The sequence below is a fragment of the Drosophila subobscura genome, chromosome A (assembly GCF_008121235.1).
Source record: "Drosophila subobscura isolate 14011-0131.10 chromosome A, UCBerk_Dsub_1.0, whole genome shotgun sequence".
Taxonomy (NCBI): domain Eukaryota; kingdom Metazoa; phylum Arthropoda; class Insecta; order Diptera; family Drosophilidae; genus Drosophila; species Drosophila subobscura.
In genome coordinates this window covers 16,967,031-16,980,792 of record NC_048530.1, presented here as the reverse complement: position 1 = coordinate 16,980,792, position 13,762 = coordinate 16,967,031, and the positions used below count along the sequence as shown (strand labels likewise).

The following is a 13,762-nucleotide window of genomic DNA, read 5'->3' as shown; positions in this document are numbered from 1 at the left end:
CTTTATTAATAAAACAAATATTGAAGTTTCAATACTGTGATTGTTCCATGTTTTTTTGCAATAATATTGGTTTCAAATTTGTAAAAAGAGCTAGCATAGGTGTACAAGCGGAATCTAGAAACAGCTCAAACTGTTAACTTCTTTAAATAGAGCGGGGCTATGCGGGTTAAGTTCGATATATTTCTGAGCAGCACTGCCTAACAATGCACGAAAATTCCGTCGCATTTCAAAAAATGCAATTTACATTTTGAGCCGAAACCCAAAACCCAAAACCCGACTGCAATTGTGTCACATAAAGGGAAGTGGATACACGTGAGGTGGTGCAAAATGCCTGGACATCAGTGTGCCAGCGCACACCAACGCAAACACACGGACGAGAAGCGTCTGCTGGCGTCGCGCGTCCCACCAAAAGCCAGGGAATACTTATCCGAGCTGGCTGTGGATCGGGAACTGGAGCGCTTCATGGCGTTGTCCTCGACCAACAGCAGCGGCACCAGTCGCAGCAACACGAGCATGTACACGGCGCCCCTACACTGCACGCCACGATCTGTGGCAGCGCCCTCAAAGCCCGCCCGTTGCAGGACTGGCCAGCAGCAGGAAGCAGCTGCCGTTGCCTCTGTGCCAAAGGGCACACAAAGCGAGCAGGAGATCATCAAAGGGATTGATGTAGCCATTGTAGCCACCGAATGCGTTGTGTCCGCGTCCGTGGAGGATCTGCGCACACCCCCGAAGCCGAAGCCGAACCCGAAGCCAGCGGGCAGCCAGGCGCCGGACAGGACGCCCGAGAAGAAGACAAAAAATACGCAAACGCCCGAGTCGTCGGCGATGAAGTCTCACAAGCGCCTCGAATGGGATCCAGCCGCCGATGTGGGCTACTACAAGCGAGCGGTGTCCACCAGCAACCTGAGCACCTTGGAGCGCTCCGTCTTGGAGGAGTGCTGGCGCCAGCCGCAGCAGCGTTCGGAAACCGATTTGGATCGGCTGCAGCTGGAGCCACTGCCGCTGGCGCAGCCGCCGCCTCTGGCCTCCAGCACGTTCGTCCACCGCAGCGAACGGAGGAACACGCACAGTCGGGGCAGCAGCAGCAATCAAAGCAATCGGAGCAGCTCCAGGCGCGAGCTAACATCCCCAACTGGTGGCAGCTCGGTGGCCAGCAGCTTCGATTATCATCACTCATCGTTGCCGCAGCAGCAGCAGCAGCAGCAGCAGCAGCCGCAGCAGCTGGCAAAGGAGAAGGAGAAGGAGCGTCAGTATACGGCCGCGCAGCTGGAGAAGGTGCTGGCCAGTCGAAGGCAGGCAAGGGCAAAGGAGAACAAAGAAAACTGCCAACCAGCGCCAGACAGAGGCAGCTCCACTGCCTCATCCCCAACTGCGGCAGGAGCTGAAGCGGAAGCAGCAGCAGCAGCCGCCAAGGGAGATCTAGACTTGGGCGTGGATCTGCTCTGTTCGCTGGTGCAGTCCCACAGCCTCAGCCACAGCCAGAAGAAGGTTCTGATACGGAACATAGCGAAGCGCATCTCCTGCATCGAATTTGGGGACACGCTGCGCTCCCGCCAGAGCCCATCGAAGGGCAAAGGTAAGCCTCAAACAGAGTTCCCTTGCGCATTAGCTAACGATTCGCTTTGTCTGCCGCACAGCTGCTGCACAGCTGCAGGACATGGCCACCAATACGACAGCGAGTGTGGCTCTGGCTCGGCCCGTGCCAGCGCCAAGGACACGCATTTTGATGGCCAACCACTCGGGCTCCTCCACAGCGAGCAGCTCCAAGGAGATGGTCACCGCACGCAGCAATCCACGCGCCAGCAAAGCAGCCAGTGAAGCCACCGAAACGGAGCAGCGTCCTGCCTCTGCGGAGGCTGTCATCGCCCCTGCTGCAGCCGCTGCAGCTCCCCCACCCACCACCGCTCGGGCGGAGCTGGAACTCGTGAGCCAGGAGTGGCTCAATCCGATGACCCAAAGCGAGATCGAGTACGAGGAGCGTTCGCGCTCGCGGTCGTGCTCGTCGAGCAACGACTCGGAGCGTCGCCTGGCACTCCGTTCGATTGAGTTGGAGATTGAGCGGCTGCAGCTGATGTACAAGATTGTGCACAGGAAGTCCTATGGCCAGGCAGTGGCAGTGGTTCACGGGAGTCCCCCAAATGCCATCGAGTACAATCCGCTGATCAGTGTGGATGCGCCTCAGCAGGAAGTACGTCCGCCAGTGGGTGCACCAGAGGCGCCTCTCCACACACAGGAAGGACTAGCACCCGTAGAGCGGGCCTCAGATGAGCTGCCAGCCGCAGCGGATGTACAGGCGATACCAACACCACCCCCGGCACCCCCACCACCACCACCACCAGCGAGCGGCAGGCCACAGCGTGAAAAGATGGCAACACCCAACAGCTCCAACAGCGATGGCGGGCGCAGCGAAAGTGTTTGCTCATTTGTGCAGCAGCGGCAGCGACAGTTTATGGAGCACTATCAGAACCAACAGCAGCAGCAGCTGCAACAATTGCAACAGCACCAGCAGCAGCAGAAATTGCAGCGTGTAATGCCACGAATGCAGTTGCAACAGGAGCGACAACAAGAGCCACAATCTATGGTAATTATCCCGCACTGGTCCTGCTTTCCTCCCTTTCACACACTCCTCTCTAGTGTTGCCATCTCTTTCATTTTCAGGCATCACAGCACTACATTCAAATGGCACCTGGAGATGGTGTTTACTACACTGCAGTGCCAGATGGCGCCACCACCACCACAACGACCACCACCGCCAGCAGCAGTTCAATCTCCTCGATGTTGTGCCTCAGCTCGGAGATGTCCATACCGATGGCGGGGGGTGGAGTGGTAAGCAGCTCCAAGACGACCACAACCACCACCACCAGCACCACGCATCAGTATGATGAGGCAACAACGGGTAGCAGAGGCCAAAGGCAACGCAGAGACCGCAACGAGAGTCAGCAGCCAACGCAGACACAGACACAGCGCAGGGGCAGGCATGGCATTGCGTACATGATTCAGTTTGTGGAGAGCGAAACGCAGCAGACAATGTCGCTGCAGGATCACCTGCAGCTCGCTCGCCCCAAGTTCTGTGCCAAGTCCAAGCAGCGCAAGGCCATACTCAATCAAATGCAGATGCTGCGCAGCGAGCGACGGCGCGAATTGGAGCAGCTGCTCGGGGAGGATGTCACACTGGAGACACTGGACAGGCGACTGCAACAGTTGCCACCGCCGGTCACATGTAAGCAAAGCATATATCACAGCCACCGAATCATCTTTAATCCGCCCTAATCTGCAGCTTGCGTTCGAGTTTTCTCCACCAAAGAGATGAAGGCACTGACCAGCAAACGTTGCCAGCGACTGCCCGAGGTTGTGGCCGCTCAGAATCGTGTGCGCGAGGAGCAACGGCGTCGCAGCAATCGCCTCATGCGTGATGTCTTCAATCGGGTATGTTTTCCAGGTTCGTTCTATAATATTTTCTTATTTGTTTTCGTTTCCTTTCAGCGCATGCAAAGTCGCGTGTCCAAGGGCAAGATATCCCTGAACCACAGCCTGACAATCATTTAGGAAATGCATCCCCTTCCCCCCTTACAAAACACACTGCCAGTTGAAGGCTTGATTTAAGTTTTATAATGCTAATTTTTAATTATTTTTTTTCAAATAAAAACTTCCTAAAATTATGAACTTGCGTGGCGCCATCTGTGCGGACTTGCTGAAACTTTGTTATACACATTTTCTCGTCAGGTGTCTCTGTTACTAATTACAAAAATATGTAGCAAATGTGTAGTTTTTGTGTATGAAAATGGTCATTTTCCTTGAGCACTTTTGCTGAAAAAGGTTTCACGAATTCAAGGAATTTATAAACATTTATATCAAGGGGAGTCCTTAATTTTGGCATATATTCTTAAAAATTAAATCATCAATCGAATAAAACTATATGTTTACAGGTGAGAGTCCTAACTAGCTTAAATTATTGCATCAAACTAGGAAAATGAAGAATGTGATTTTCGGAGCTTGTTGTCGGTATATTTTCGATGTATTTCGAGCACGAAAATGGATATTTCGGTATACTGCTGAGGGTCAGACGGCATACTTTATCCGTAAATCTGCGGTCACACTGGTTGCCGTTCCCCGAAACGCTAATATATTGGTGGTGTGTGTGCTTTATTTTTTGTTATTGTGTTTCCAATTCTCCATTTGGTAATTAAGTGAGTGAAAAAATAAGAGCCTCAAATCCCATACCATCGACCATCGACAGTGCAGTGCATGCAGGCGAATCGCGGGGAAAGCCGCCGCCAATTATCAAACGGAAAAAATTAACGCATAGCATTCCAATTTCGTTGTCTGTTTTTTTTTCTTCTTTTCTCCCTCTCTCTCGCTCGCCCGCTCTCTCTTTCTGTCTCTCTCCTCATTTGGTGTGCCTTTTTTTGTACACTGCTGCTGTCCGCTCCCGCTCCGCTCCTCGCTGTTGCGACGCGCTCTTTTGTTGGCCCGCAGACGGCCGGACGGGACAAACGGACAGCCAAGGCGAATCGTATATGTTTTTTTGTGTTGTTTTTGCTTTTTCGGCTTTCAATTGAAAACGATGAAATTCTCATGCGTGTGTGTATTTAATCAATTATATTAGCATTCGAGTGCAAGCATTGCTAAAGGGAAAATACAGCAGTAACAACAACAAGTAACAAAAAAAGAAAAGTCAGGCAAATTTTTTGTTTGTCAGGGCTCTCTCTTTCTCTATCGCTCTCTATACGTGAGCGTGTGTTTGTGTGCGTGTGTGAGTGTGCGTTCGGCTGCGTGTGTGCAGGAGCAGCAGCGCAGCGTCGTCATCAACGTCTCTTCTTCTGCTTTCAAGTGAAACATGTTTTTATGCAGCAGCAGCGGAAACAACAACAACCAAAGCAGCAGCTGCAACAATCAACAAAAACAACAACCGCCATTTGCTGTTTGTGGAATAAAGCAATAATAACATAGAAAACAAGAGTCAAAGTGTAAAATTAATAAAATTTAAAAAAACAGCGGCATCGGTAGAACAGCAACAGCAGCAGCAGAAATACCAACAGAGGCAACAACAACAACAACAGCGCAGCAGCATTCAGTCGAAAAGCAACTGTAAGTGATGTTTGGTTATGTTGAAAAGGCAAAAGAGAAACGAGAGAGCGAGAGCGGAGTGGAAAAGAAGCCAAAGCCAGGCGTCAGGAAAACAACACTGCACTGTTAGCGGGCAACAGCGTGCTGTTAAACGCAGCAGGCCCAAACATATTGGATTTACCGGCATTTTGTCTGCTTCCCCCTGGCTACCCTTCCCCCAACGAACTCGTCTTATTGGATGCGCAGTCGATGATGGGTGGGGGGCTGGGGCGGAAAGGAGAAAGAGAGACAAAAATCCACCTGCTGACAAAAATTTACGCTGCACTACAATCATTGCGGTTGCTCATTTTATTAATGCACAAAATTAACTCCGGCAAACCTTTTTGCGGCGCAGATGCAGCTGCGTCCTTCGTTTTACGCTCCTCTCTCGCTCCATCGCGCTCTGCATCTTTTGTATATGTGTATGCGTGTCTGCAAAGAAGCGGCACAGCGGCAAAATGAAATTGAGTTTGGGTTGGAAATAGATTTAACTCTTAAATATTTATTAGGTATCATAATGGTGATAATTGAAAATGAAATTGAATTTTGTTTTAATAGACAAATGGAAGAGAGAGCTACCATGTGTGTGTTTGTGTTCTCCCCGCTCTTTGCACGTTTTTTTTTTGTTTTGCAGCCTGTAAAATGCGCGCGCCCTTATGCTCCCCTCTCTCTCTCTCTCTCTCACTTTACTCTCTCTCCCTTTGCTATGTTTATGCTCTTTGCGTCGGCGGCGGCCCTTTGCTCTCTCGTTGGCGTTTTGAAGTTTCAACAACGTTGGCTGCCGGTGCTGCCTCTGCCGCCGGCAATAACAACAACACAGGCATGCAGCGCAACAGCGCACTAAGGTGGCAACCCTGCAATTTCAATAGCCTTACCCCCAAACCAACCACCCACCATTTAGCACTGCCACCACTCCGCCTCCGCCCTTTTGGGATAAATGTAAATGCCTCTTGCCGCATGGCAAACAGCTGGACAACAGGCCGCTTTCAAATTTTTTGGGCAGCAGCTGTTTTGGTCGGGAAACCACTAGACTCTAAAAAATATCACTAATAGATCGCACTTCCAGTCTTCCAAATGGATTTCTTTTCATTGAAGAAATCAACTTTAATTGAAATTCAGAAAATCAAATGTCAAATTAACAAATAAATCAATGTTTTTGCAAATATTGCTTCTGTTGCAACTTCCGTGCCTCACGGTCGCGATGCAGCTGGACATAAGCCGCTAGAAGAGCATCAGAATGTTTGAGGATCTCTCGTTTCCCCTTGGATCCACACGTGGATGCTGCGGCATTGATCTCTTGGCGGGCCTGTGCAGCCGCTTTGGATGCGTGGCGGGCGACCTTCTTCATCTTTTCGTAGTCATCGCGGGCCCAAGCGAGCTGCTGCTCGAGACGTTCGACCAGCTCTTCGGCTTTGAGCAGCATCTCGGTCTTCTCCTCGAGATCGGCGTTCACTTGCTTTTCGAATGCATCGATGTCGGCGAGGCCGGCCATGGTCTGCTTGAGGATACCCTTGAGGCGGTCCTTGAGGGCTTCGGCATAGGTGCTAGCCGCAGAGGCACCCTCGGCATTCGACTCGCTTTTATCCAGGGAAGCGCTCGCCTGGATCACCCTATCCTCGGCATCGTGTAGCTCTCGCTCAAAGTTCTTGACGACCGCCTCCTTACCCTCCAGCACCGCATTGGCGGCACGGGCAGCTTGCATTGCCTTCTCCGCCAGCTGGATACGAACCAGCTTGGCGGCTTTCGCTGCAGCACCGGCCTGTGCTTCATTTGCTGCCTTTGCCATTTTAGCTGCATTCTGGGCTATAGCTGCTGCAGTGTTTGCTCCCAGTCGCAGTCCCAGCCCCTGGCCAGAGTCCTTGCAGGAGTTGCTGGAGCTGCAGGAGGCTCCATCCTGTGGTGGCTTTTTGATCGTGGCACTTCCTGGATAACAGGAAACGGTACCGTCGCCTTCACTCGTCTTCTGCTGTTCGTCACAGTAGTCGGGCCAGTCGGCATAGAAGCCGCTGTAGCGGGGTCCAATCCCATAGCACTGGGCGACCTGTGCAAGGACCAACAGCAGCAGGAGGGCTATGATATATTTCAAAAGTTTCATTTTTTGTTTGTTTTATACGTTTTTCCAAATGCGACTGTTTCCAAATGACTCAAAGGGAATTGTGAAAGCAGATGGAGATTCTTGACAAATCATCGCCTGCTTTTGTGACTCCCTTTCTGGATTTTAGACAAATTGAAAACAGAGAGAAGATCCCTTCAAAAACTCGGTACAAATTCATAATCGATATCTCTTTGGTACATATCCCAAAGATGTATCGAATCGTTAAAACAGTTATTTGTTCTTTCAATCTTTTCCTGCCACCCTTCCCCTTCGCAAAAAAACCGATTAATTGGCTATATGCGTTTCGAAAAATACTTCCATTAGGAGTCCCAACAATTGCGCAGCAGTTGCGCTGACGTTAACGTTGACGCCGATGCCTTGGTCAACAGCACCCAACAGCAGCCGCAGCAGCAGCAGGCAGCAGCACACGTGTTGGGGGCTGCAGAGCAAAGCCCAAGCACTGAGAGAGAAATATGGGACTGTGGAGAAAAGTGGCGAGAGGCGGCAGCCGCATCAACTGTCATTTAATCACAACAAAACAGATGCTTTTACACGTGCTGTCTGTCGGGAGGCGGAGCTGTCGCTGCGCGCTGCCCGCTGCCCGATGTCGCAGTTGCGCTGCTGAGCCACGGCCGCTGACGACGTCACACGTTCTCACATCCATCGCTTTCTGGTTAGTCGATTGATGAGGGGGTTAGTGGGGAGAGAGAATAGTTTGTTTGTGCAATATACGTACTACCCCTCTCTTTCTCTCCCGCTACCTCTATCTTAACCTTCTGCTGCGACCACTGGAATTATTTCCCATATAATAAATAAATATATTTTTGCAAAAAACGTCATTTGGCGTAATTTTTTTGTTGTAACCTCCAATCAGCGCACCAGCGACAAACATTATTTCCGCGCAATAAAAATTGAAATAAGTATTTATGTACATACTCCCACCACGGGAGATAGGAGATCCAAAGAGATTCCATCTATAATCCAAAAGTATTTTGCAACGAAACTTTTATGTTTATATGAACATATTTCGTGGGAAAACTATTAGCGGGAAAAATGTATGAAAATTTTTGACTGAAAACACAAAATTCGCAACAACAAAAAAAAGATTTCTTATTATAATTTGTATTCTCCCTTTTCGCCGCCTTCCCGTTTGTCTCTCTTTCTTTCCTTCGTAATGCAGAGTCGCATTCGGCGGCAGCACTGAGGCAGCAGACGATCGCTGCTGCTGCTGCCGCTGCGCGCTGCCTGCATTCTCTCCTCTGCTTGCAAAATGCTTTTCAATGCCATTGTCAAAGCTCTGCGCCGTCGCCGTCGGTCATCAATGAATGCGCAGTTTTGAATTACCATAAAAAACAGAACATGCACACACACACTCACACACACATAAACACCGACTCAGGTGCAGGAAGAACATTGAGAACAACAAAAAGAGAGAGAGAAAGTGGAAGTGGAATAGAGAGGAAGGTAGTAGTGGCAACAGATATCGAAGGGGTAACGACACTTTTGATACCCTTTTTGGAAGATAGAAGATACAAATTTTATTTTCCCGAGAATCCTAAACTCGAAACGGTTTTCAAATCGTTATCGTGCTTCGATGCAAAATTCTGCGATTCGTTCCCTCACGGTCTCGCACGCCTTTGTACGTCTATGTCTATTATTATTTGCACATGTTGGAGGCAGTTTGTTGAGCTTTTATTGCGTATTGAGCAAAAATCAACTTTATACACACACAGTCACAAAATCGCGTGGCTGTGTGACCTTGTCCATGTGTACGGGGAAGAGCGGCATCAGTCGGAGTCAGTCGTCGTCGGCGTCGACGCTGCTGCGAAACAGCTCTGCGACTGCGCCGCGACGTAAAGTGCCGTTCCGTGCCGCTCTGCGCTTCGTTTCGGTTTCCAATGTTGTTTCGACAGAATCGGTCATTGAACTTTGAACCACAACACACAAAACAGTAAAAACAACAAAAACAAACAAAAAAGATATATAATAAGCTCTCTCTCTCTCTCTCTCTTGCCGCATGTAAATTCCAAGCACACTCTCCCCCTCTCTCACTCACTCTCTCTCTACTACGCATTTAGCAGAAAAAGCAGCCAAAAGAAAGATTGGGTGGGAGGCAGAAAGAGAGAGAGAGAAAGCATACAAGTCTTCGTTTGTTCTTTTCTTTTTTTGCACAATCTTTCATTAAAAGAAAAAAATTAAAAAAAGTGCTTTCAAAAGCGCAAAAACCGTTCTTCTTTTCGTTTATTATTATTCTTATTCTTTTTTTGCATTTCTTTTTCCTTTCTTTAATTTCTTTGTGGCTAATCAGCGATACTTAAATATGAACTAGACTACTAATGAAGAAGAAGAAGAGGAGAGATGGAAGAAAGGAGAATGGGAATGGGGAAGGAGAGAAGAGAGAAACGAGAGAAACCCGCCTACAAAGTATTTTTAGTAGACAGAGTCGCACCGCAACCGTCCGAAAATTTGGAGCACAAACACAAACATAAACACATGCATACAAGTACAGTGAACAGTCGAGAAAGGTTCACTCGAACCCCGAACCCGTTCTGCTGCAATATTTTGCCTAACGGTAATTCAACCTAAGCTAAATCCGTTAACACTCGTAAGCGAAAGACAGTCTCTGTTTTTGTCACTCTTTGCGAATTTTGTGACGGTGCACTTATGGGAACATCGTTTCATCACTGTGATCCCCTGAAAGAAAATCTATCGAAATCTTATACGAAAAGGTTAATTTTTACACGGCAGAAGAGGCGTTGCCCGGCGTCCGCCCACATGTTGCGCTGCAAACCAAAACCCCTTTCAAAGGAGGTAGAGAATGGAAAAGCTTTCCAAAGGGAGTGCGTTGGAGTACTTATCACTCCAATCTGCCACCAGTTATAAGACGTTTTGTATTTTCAATTAGCCCCACAAATACAAACAAAACGAAGGCAAAATGTTTGCCAGAAGAGCAGCAGCAGCAGGCCATCGATTTGGGTCAGCGCATGAGGCGTGTGGGTGGCATCCAAAGAAGAGAGCGGTGTGTGCCTGTCGCTGCCAGTGAGAAAGAGAGAGCAAGTAGTTTTACTCTCAGCAACACATACACAGTGAGATAGACAGACACGCGCACAGTCACGTTTTGACGTCAAACGCCGCTCACAATAAAACGCCGCTAGAAAATGATGATCATGAACGGGTTGGGATTGTGCATGTACCCTAGAAAGGGTAAGGAATATCAGGCCCGTTTCCATTGCAAGATTTCTAACGTTTTTGGTACATATCTCACTATAAAATAATCCCCCATTTATCCAGTTTTTGTTATCATTCGCTTATCGGGCATTTTCCCAGCATCATTGCCTTATGAAGGGTATGGTAATAACATTTAATTTCCCCACTATAAATAAATAAATATACAAACCATAATTATTATCAATGAATCGGAAATCAAATCACACGCCAGTACATTTTGGGAAACCCTATCCCACCCCCTACCCACCACACAGCAGTTCGGTATTTCTTTGATATTAGATACGTAATATCCGCATCTGTACATAAAAAATAAATATTTGGAATCCCAGTTGCCATTTCCATTCCATCTGTATATTAACACCAGAAAGCGGCATCCCAGGAATCAGCGGCACCTTGTGGGGCTATCCGATTGCAATAATATTTTCCACATTCGTAGATGCTAGATTATTTTATGGGATGATAAGGTTTATAATCTTTTAGCTCTGTGAATGTGGCTATCATTTACAGAGAAAAAAGACCAAAAGAATGTTGAGATTTGTGGTTTTCTGTGGGTATGTTTTCCCCTTCTTCCGATTCCAATGAATTTTGATTATATTTGAAGACATTTGAGAAGATTGAGGATCATTCAGTTCTGGCGTTGAAATGGGGGGAACACTCCTTGGGCAAGGATTTACAGAGATCGAATGCTAGTGTGTGGAGTGTTTTTTCGTGTGTGGGAGCTTTCTACTTTATATTATTTTTACTGCTGCTGCTGCTGTTGCTGTTGTCGATTTCGTGTTGCCCCAAAAATAAATGATGAAGCAGGGAATTAAGTTGTTGCTGGCTGGCTAAAAATAACAAGCAGCAGACAGGCAGAGCAGGGCAGGGCAGTGGGAATAGGCAACTTCGAAGGCAACCTGGCGATTTGAGACGTCACAGCGGTCAGTAGTAAACAATTGATAAGGCCACAAATAAATACAGTTACTGGCATTGTCTAATGGTAAGGCTTAGGGTAGGGGTGGTTTGGTTACTATTGTCGCATTAGGGATTGGTGGAGGTGCAATCCAACAGTCTACCACGTGGGAAATCGGGAGTCTTGTGGCAAACCCGGAAAGTGACGCATTTTGTGGCCAAGAGAATGATTCACAGACAAACAACACACAGAAGTGACAATGATCATTCCACAGGGCAGGGACACTCATTCTCAGTGCATTTTTTGATGGTTTCAAACTGGTTTTGTCTCTGTTATGTTTTTGCTTTGTTTTTGAATAATTTTCGCAGAAATCCGTCCATCTATACAGAAAGGCAACAGCTACCATCAACACCATAACTGATGTACTGTGGGGGCGCAAAAGAATTTCAGAATGTTAAATATCAAATAAAATACGATGCTTAAAAGACAATATTTATTCTGCTAAAATCTCTTTAAATCTCTTACTTGTGTAGATATTACTACAATTTGTAATGTTTTTTCAAAATAGCAAAAAACCAATGTTGCCATTTTCGGTATTCCAGAAAGCGGAGGCAGGGGAACACTACAGGTGTAAAAGTGCGATGGGAAAAGAGTATAACAGTTCAAGCTCTAGCAGTCTCTAACAGAAATTCAAAGTGGAACGAAACGAACAAACGGGCAAGGGTTGCCTTTTCCCGAGTGATTACTGTACAAAAAAAAAAAGGCCAAGTAGCAGCAGACGAGGTGGCAACACTCTGCCGCTCTGGCCCCTGGCAACAACAACTCTCTGTACTCTCCTCCAAATGCCGACATGTGCCGCCACCCGCCAGAACGAAGTTACGGCCAAAAGAAAAAGGCAAAAGAAAAAGCAACAACCACCTCTAATGCCACTTTCACCGCAAAAGCAAAGGCAAAGCTTTTTGCTGCCTGTTTGTTGTCTCTCATTAAAATATGTGCTCACGTATGTGGTATTTTTGTTAATCAACGAAAATTTGTAATTAAAATTGCAAACAAAACACGCAAAAAACAAGAAAAACCGAATTGTTCGACTTGACAACAAGAGCAATCGAAGGGAAGGCTGTGACATCGAAATCGAACTTGAAACAGCTGTCTGTAAGTAGGTGGTGGGAGAGGGAGTGTGTGCAATGTCAGAGGCTAGGCGGCGCCCCAGCTACCAGCCATAGGCACAGCCACAGCGCCAGCTCACACGTTGAACTTGTCTTAGAACCCGCGTTCGGCGCTCTCTCGATTACACTCACTCTCTCTCTCTCTCTCTCGCGCTGGCGTTGTGCTCTCTGTGCTTTTTGCGTCGCGTGTCGTTCGTTCACCTGCTGCCAACAGGCACAAGAGTTCTCTCTCTCTCTCTCGAACAGAGCTGAGCAGAGCCCCAGCAGTGAAAGAGAGAGCCGTGAACGCAGTTAACTTTTTAACAGTAGTGTTTCTTAACAGCAGAACAGCAGCAGCGGCCAAGCTTCGTCGTGTTGTGTGTGGTTTTTTTTCCCTGTTCCTTATTATTATTTGCATTTTGCGGCTCGACGAGTGCTGCGTTTAAGCATAGTATATTATTCCATTAATGTAGTACGCATATACTTTAAATCTTTGTATAAATCATAGCTAAACTAATTCTTGTATACCTCTTCTCTCTCTCCGTGTCTTCTGCATCCTTTAAGGGCTCTCTCTCTCTCTCTGTGGACCACCAACAGCTGTCTGATTTTCAAATGATTATTATGCGGAGAGGATAAAAAAAAACAACAGACAGCAGCCACCGGCACTGTGGAACGTGAAAGCGTCGAGATTACAGTGGAACAGAGAGCAAGGATTATCAACAGCTGCTGCACAGTGGAACCAGAAAACTGAGGATAACAATGGGAAAACCCACAAATGAAATTAAAATCCTACAAAAAAGTCAACACAATTGTAACAACAATTAGATCCCCCGCCCCAAAAAGTCGTGTCGTTAGTGTTAATTGATTATTGTTTTTAGACTTTGAACAAATTTTGTCTATTGTGTGTTGGGTGTATCGTGATTTTGGCAAATGGAATACCAAAAATAACTGTGAAATGTTTGCATTGGATGATACCTTGCAAAATGTGCAACCGCAGCAGATTCTCCGCGACGACAAATCTTAAAGAATATTCCTTTAAGATCAAAAACAACAAAAATTGCAATAATCTAACAAAAACTACCATAACCTAAGAACAAAAACAAAAGTAAAAGCGCAACGCAAAAGCAAAAGCAAAACAGAAGCAGAAGAAAAAAAGCTTAAGAACTCTCGGCCAAAAGTGTAATACAAAATAAATTAAGCTTCAAACGACGTGCAAAGGGACGCAAGATCCGAGATCCCTTGGGCTTTTTGCAAAGGCGCCTGCAATTGCGTGTGTCGTGTTCGTGTGCGTGTCGT

General features: G+C 47.2%; 2 protein-coding genes and 1 long non-coding RNA gene across 3 annotated transcripts; 2 read left to right on the top strand and 1 right to left on the bottom strand.

Moving 5' to 3' along the window:
• The first annotated feature begins 179 nt into the window (after nucleotides 1-179).
• Nucleotides 180-3,659, top strand: LOC117903850 (AF4/FMR2 family member lilli). The gene is made up of 5 exons (XM_034816314.1): nucleotides 180-1,576; nucleotides 1,638-2,581; nucleotides 2,659-3,220; nucleotides 3,278-3,426; nucleotides 3,484-3,659. Exons 1-5 carry the CDS (start codon nucleotides 328-330, stop codon nucleotides 3,544-3,546), a joined length of 2,967 nt encoding a protein of 988 aa, XP_034672205.1. The 5' UTR covers nucleotides 180-327; the 3' UTR covers nucleotides 3,547-3,659.
• A 434-nt stretch (nucleotides 3,660-4,093) lies between these two features.
• On the top strand, nucleotides 4,094-4,668 carry LOC117903880. The gene is made up of 2 exons (XR_004649540.1): nucleotides 4,094-4,187; nucleotides 4,477-4,668. It is a non-coding gene; the product is annotated as an uncharacterized LOC117903880 (long non-coding RNA).
• A 1,585-nt stretch (nucleotides 4,669-6,253) lies between these two features.
• On the bottom strand, nucleotides 6,254-7,201 carry LOC117896434 (tropomyosin). Its single transcript, XM_034804765.1, has one exon. It carries the CDS (start codon nucleotides 7,199-7,201, stop codon nucleotides 6,254-6,256), a length of 948 nt encoding a protein of 315 aa, XP_034660656.1.
• Nucleotides 7,202-13,762: the final 6,561 nt, after the last annotated feature.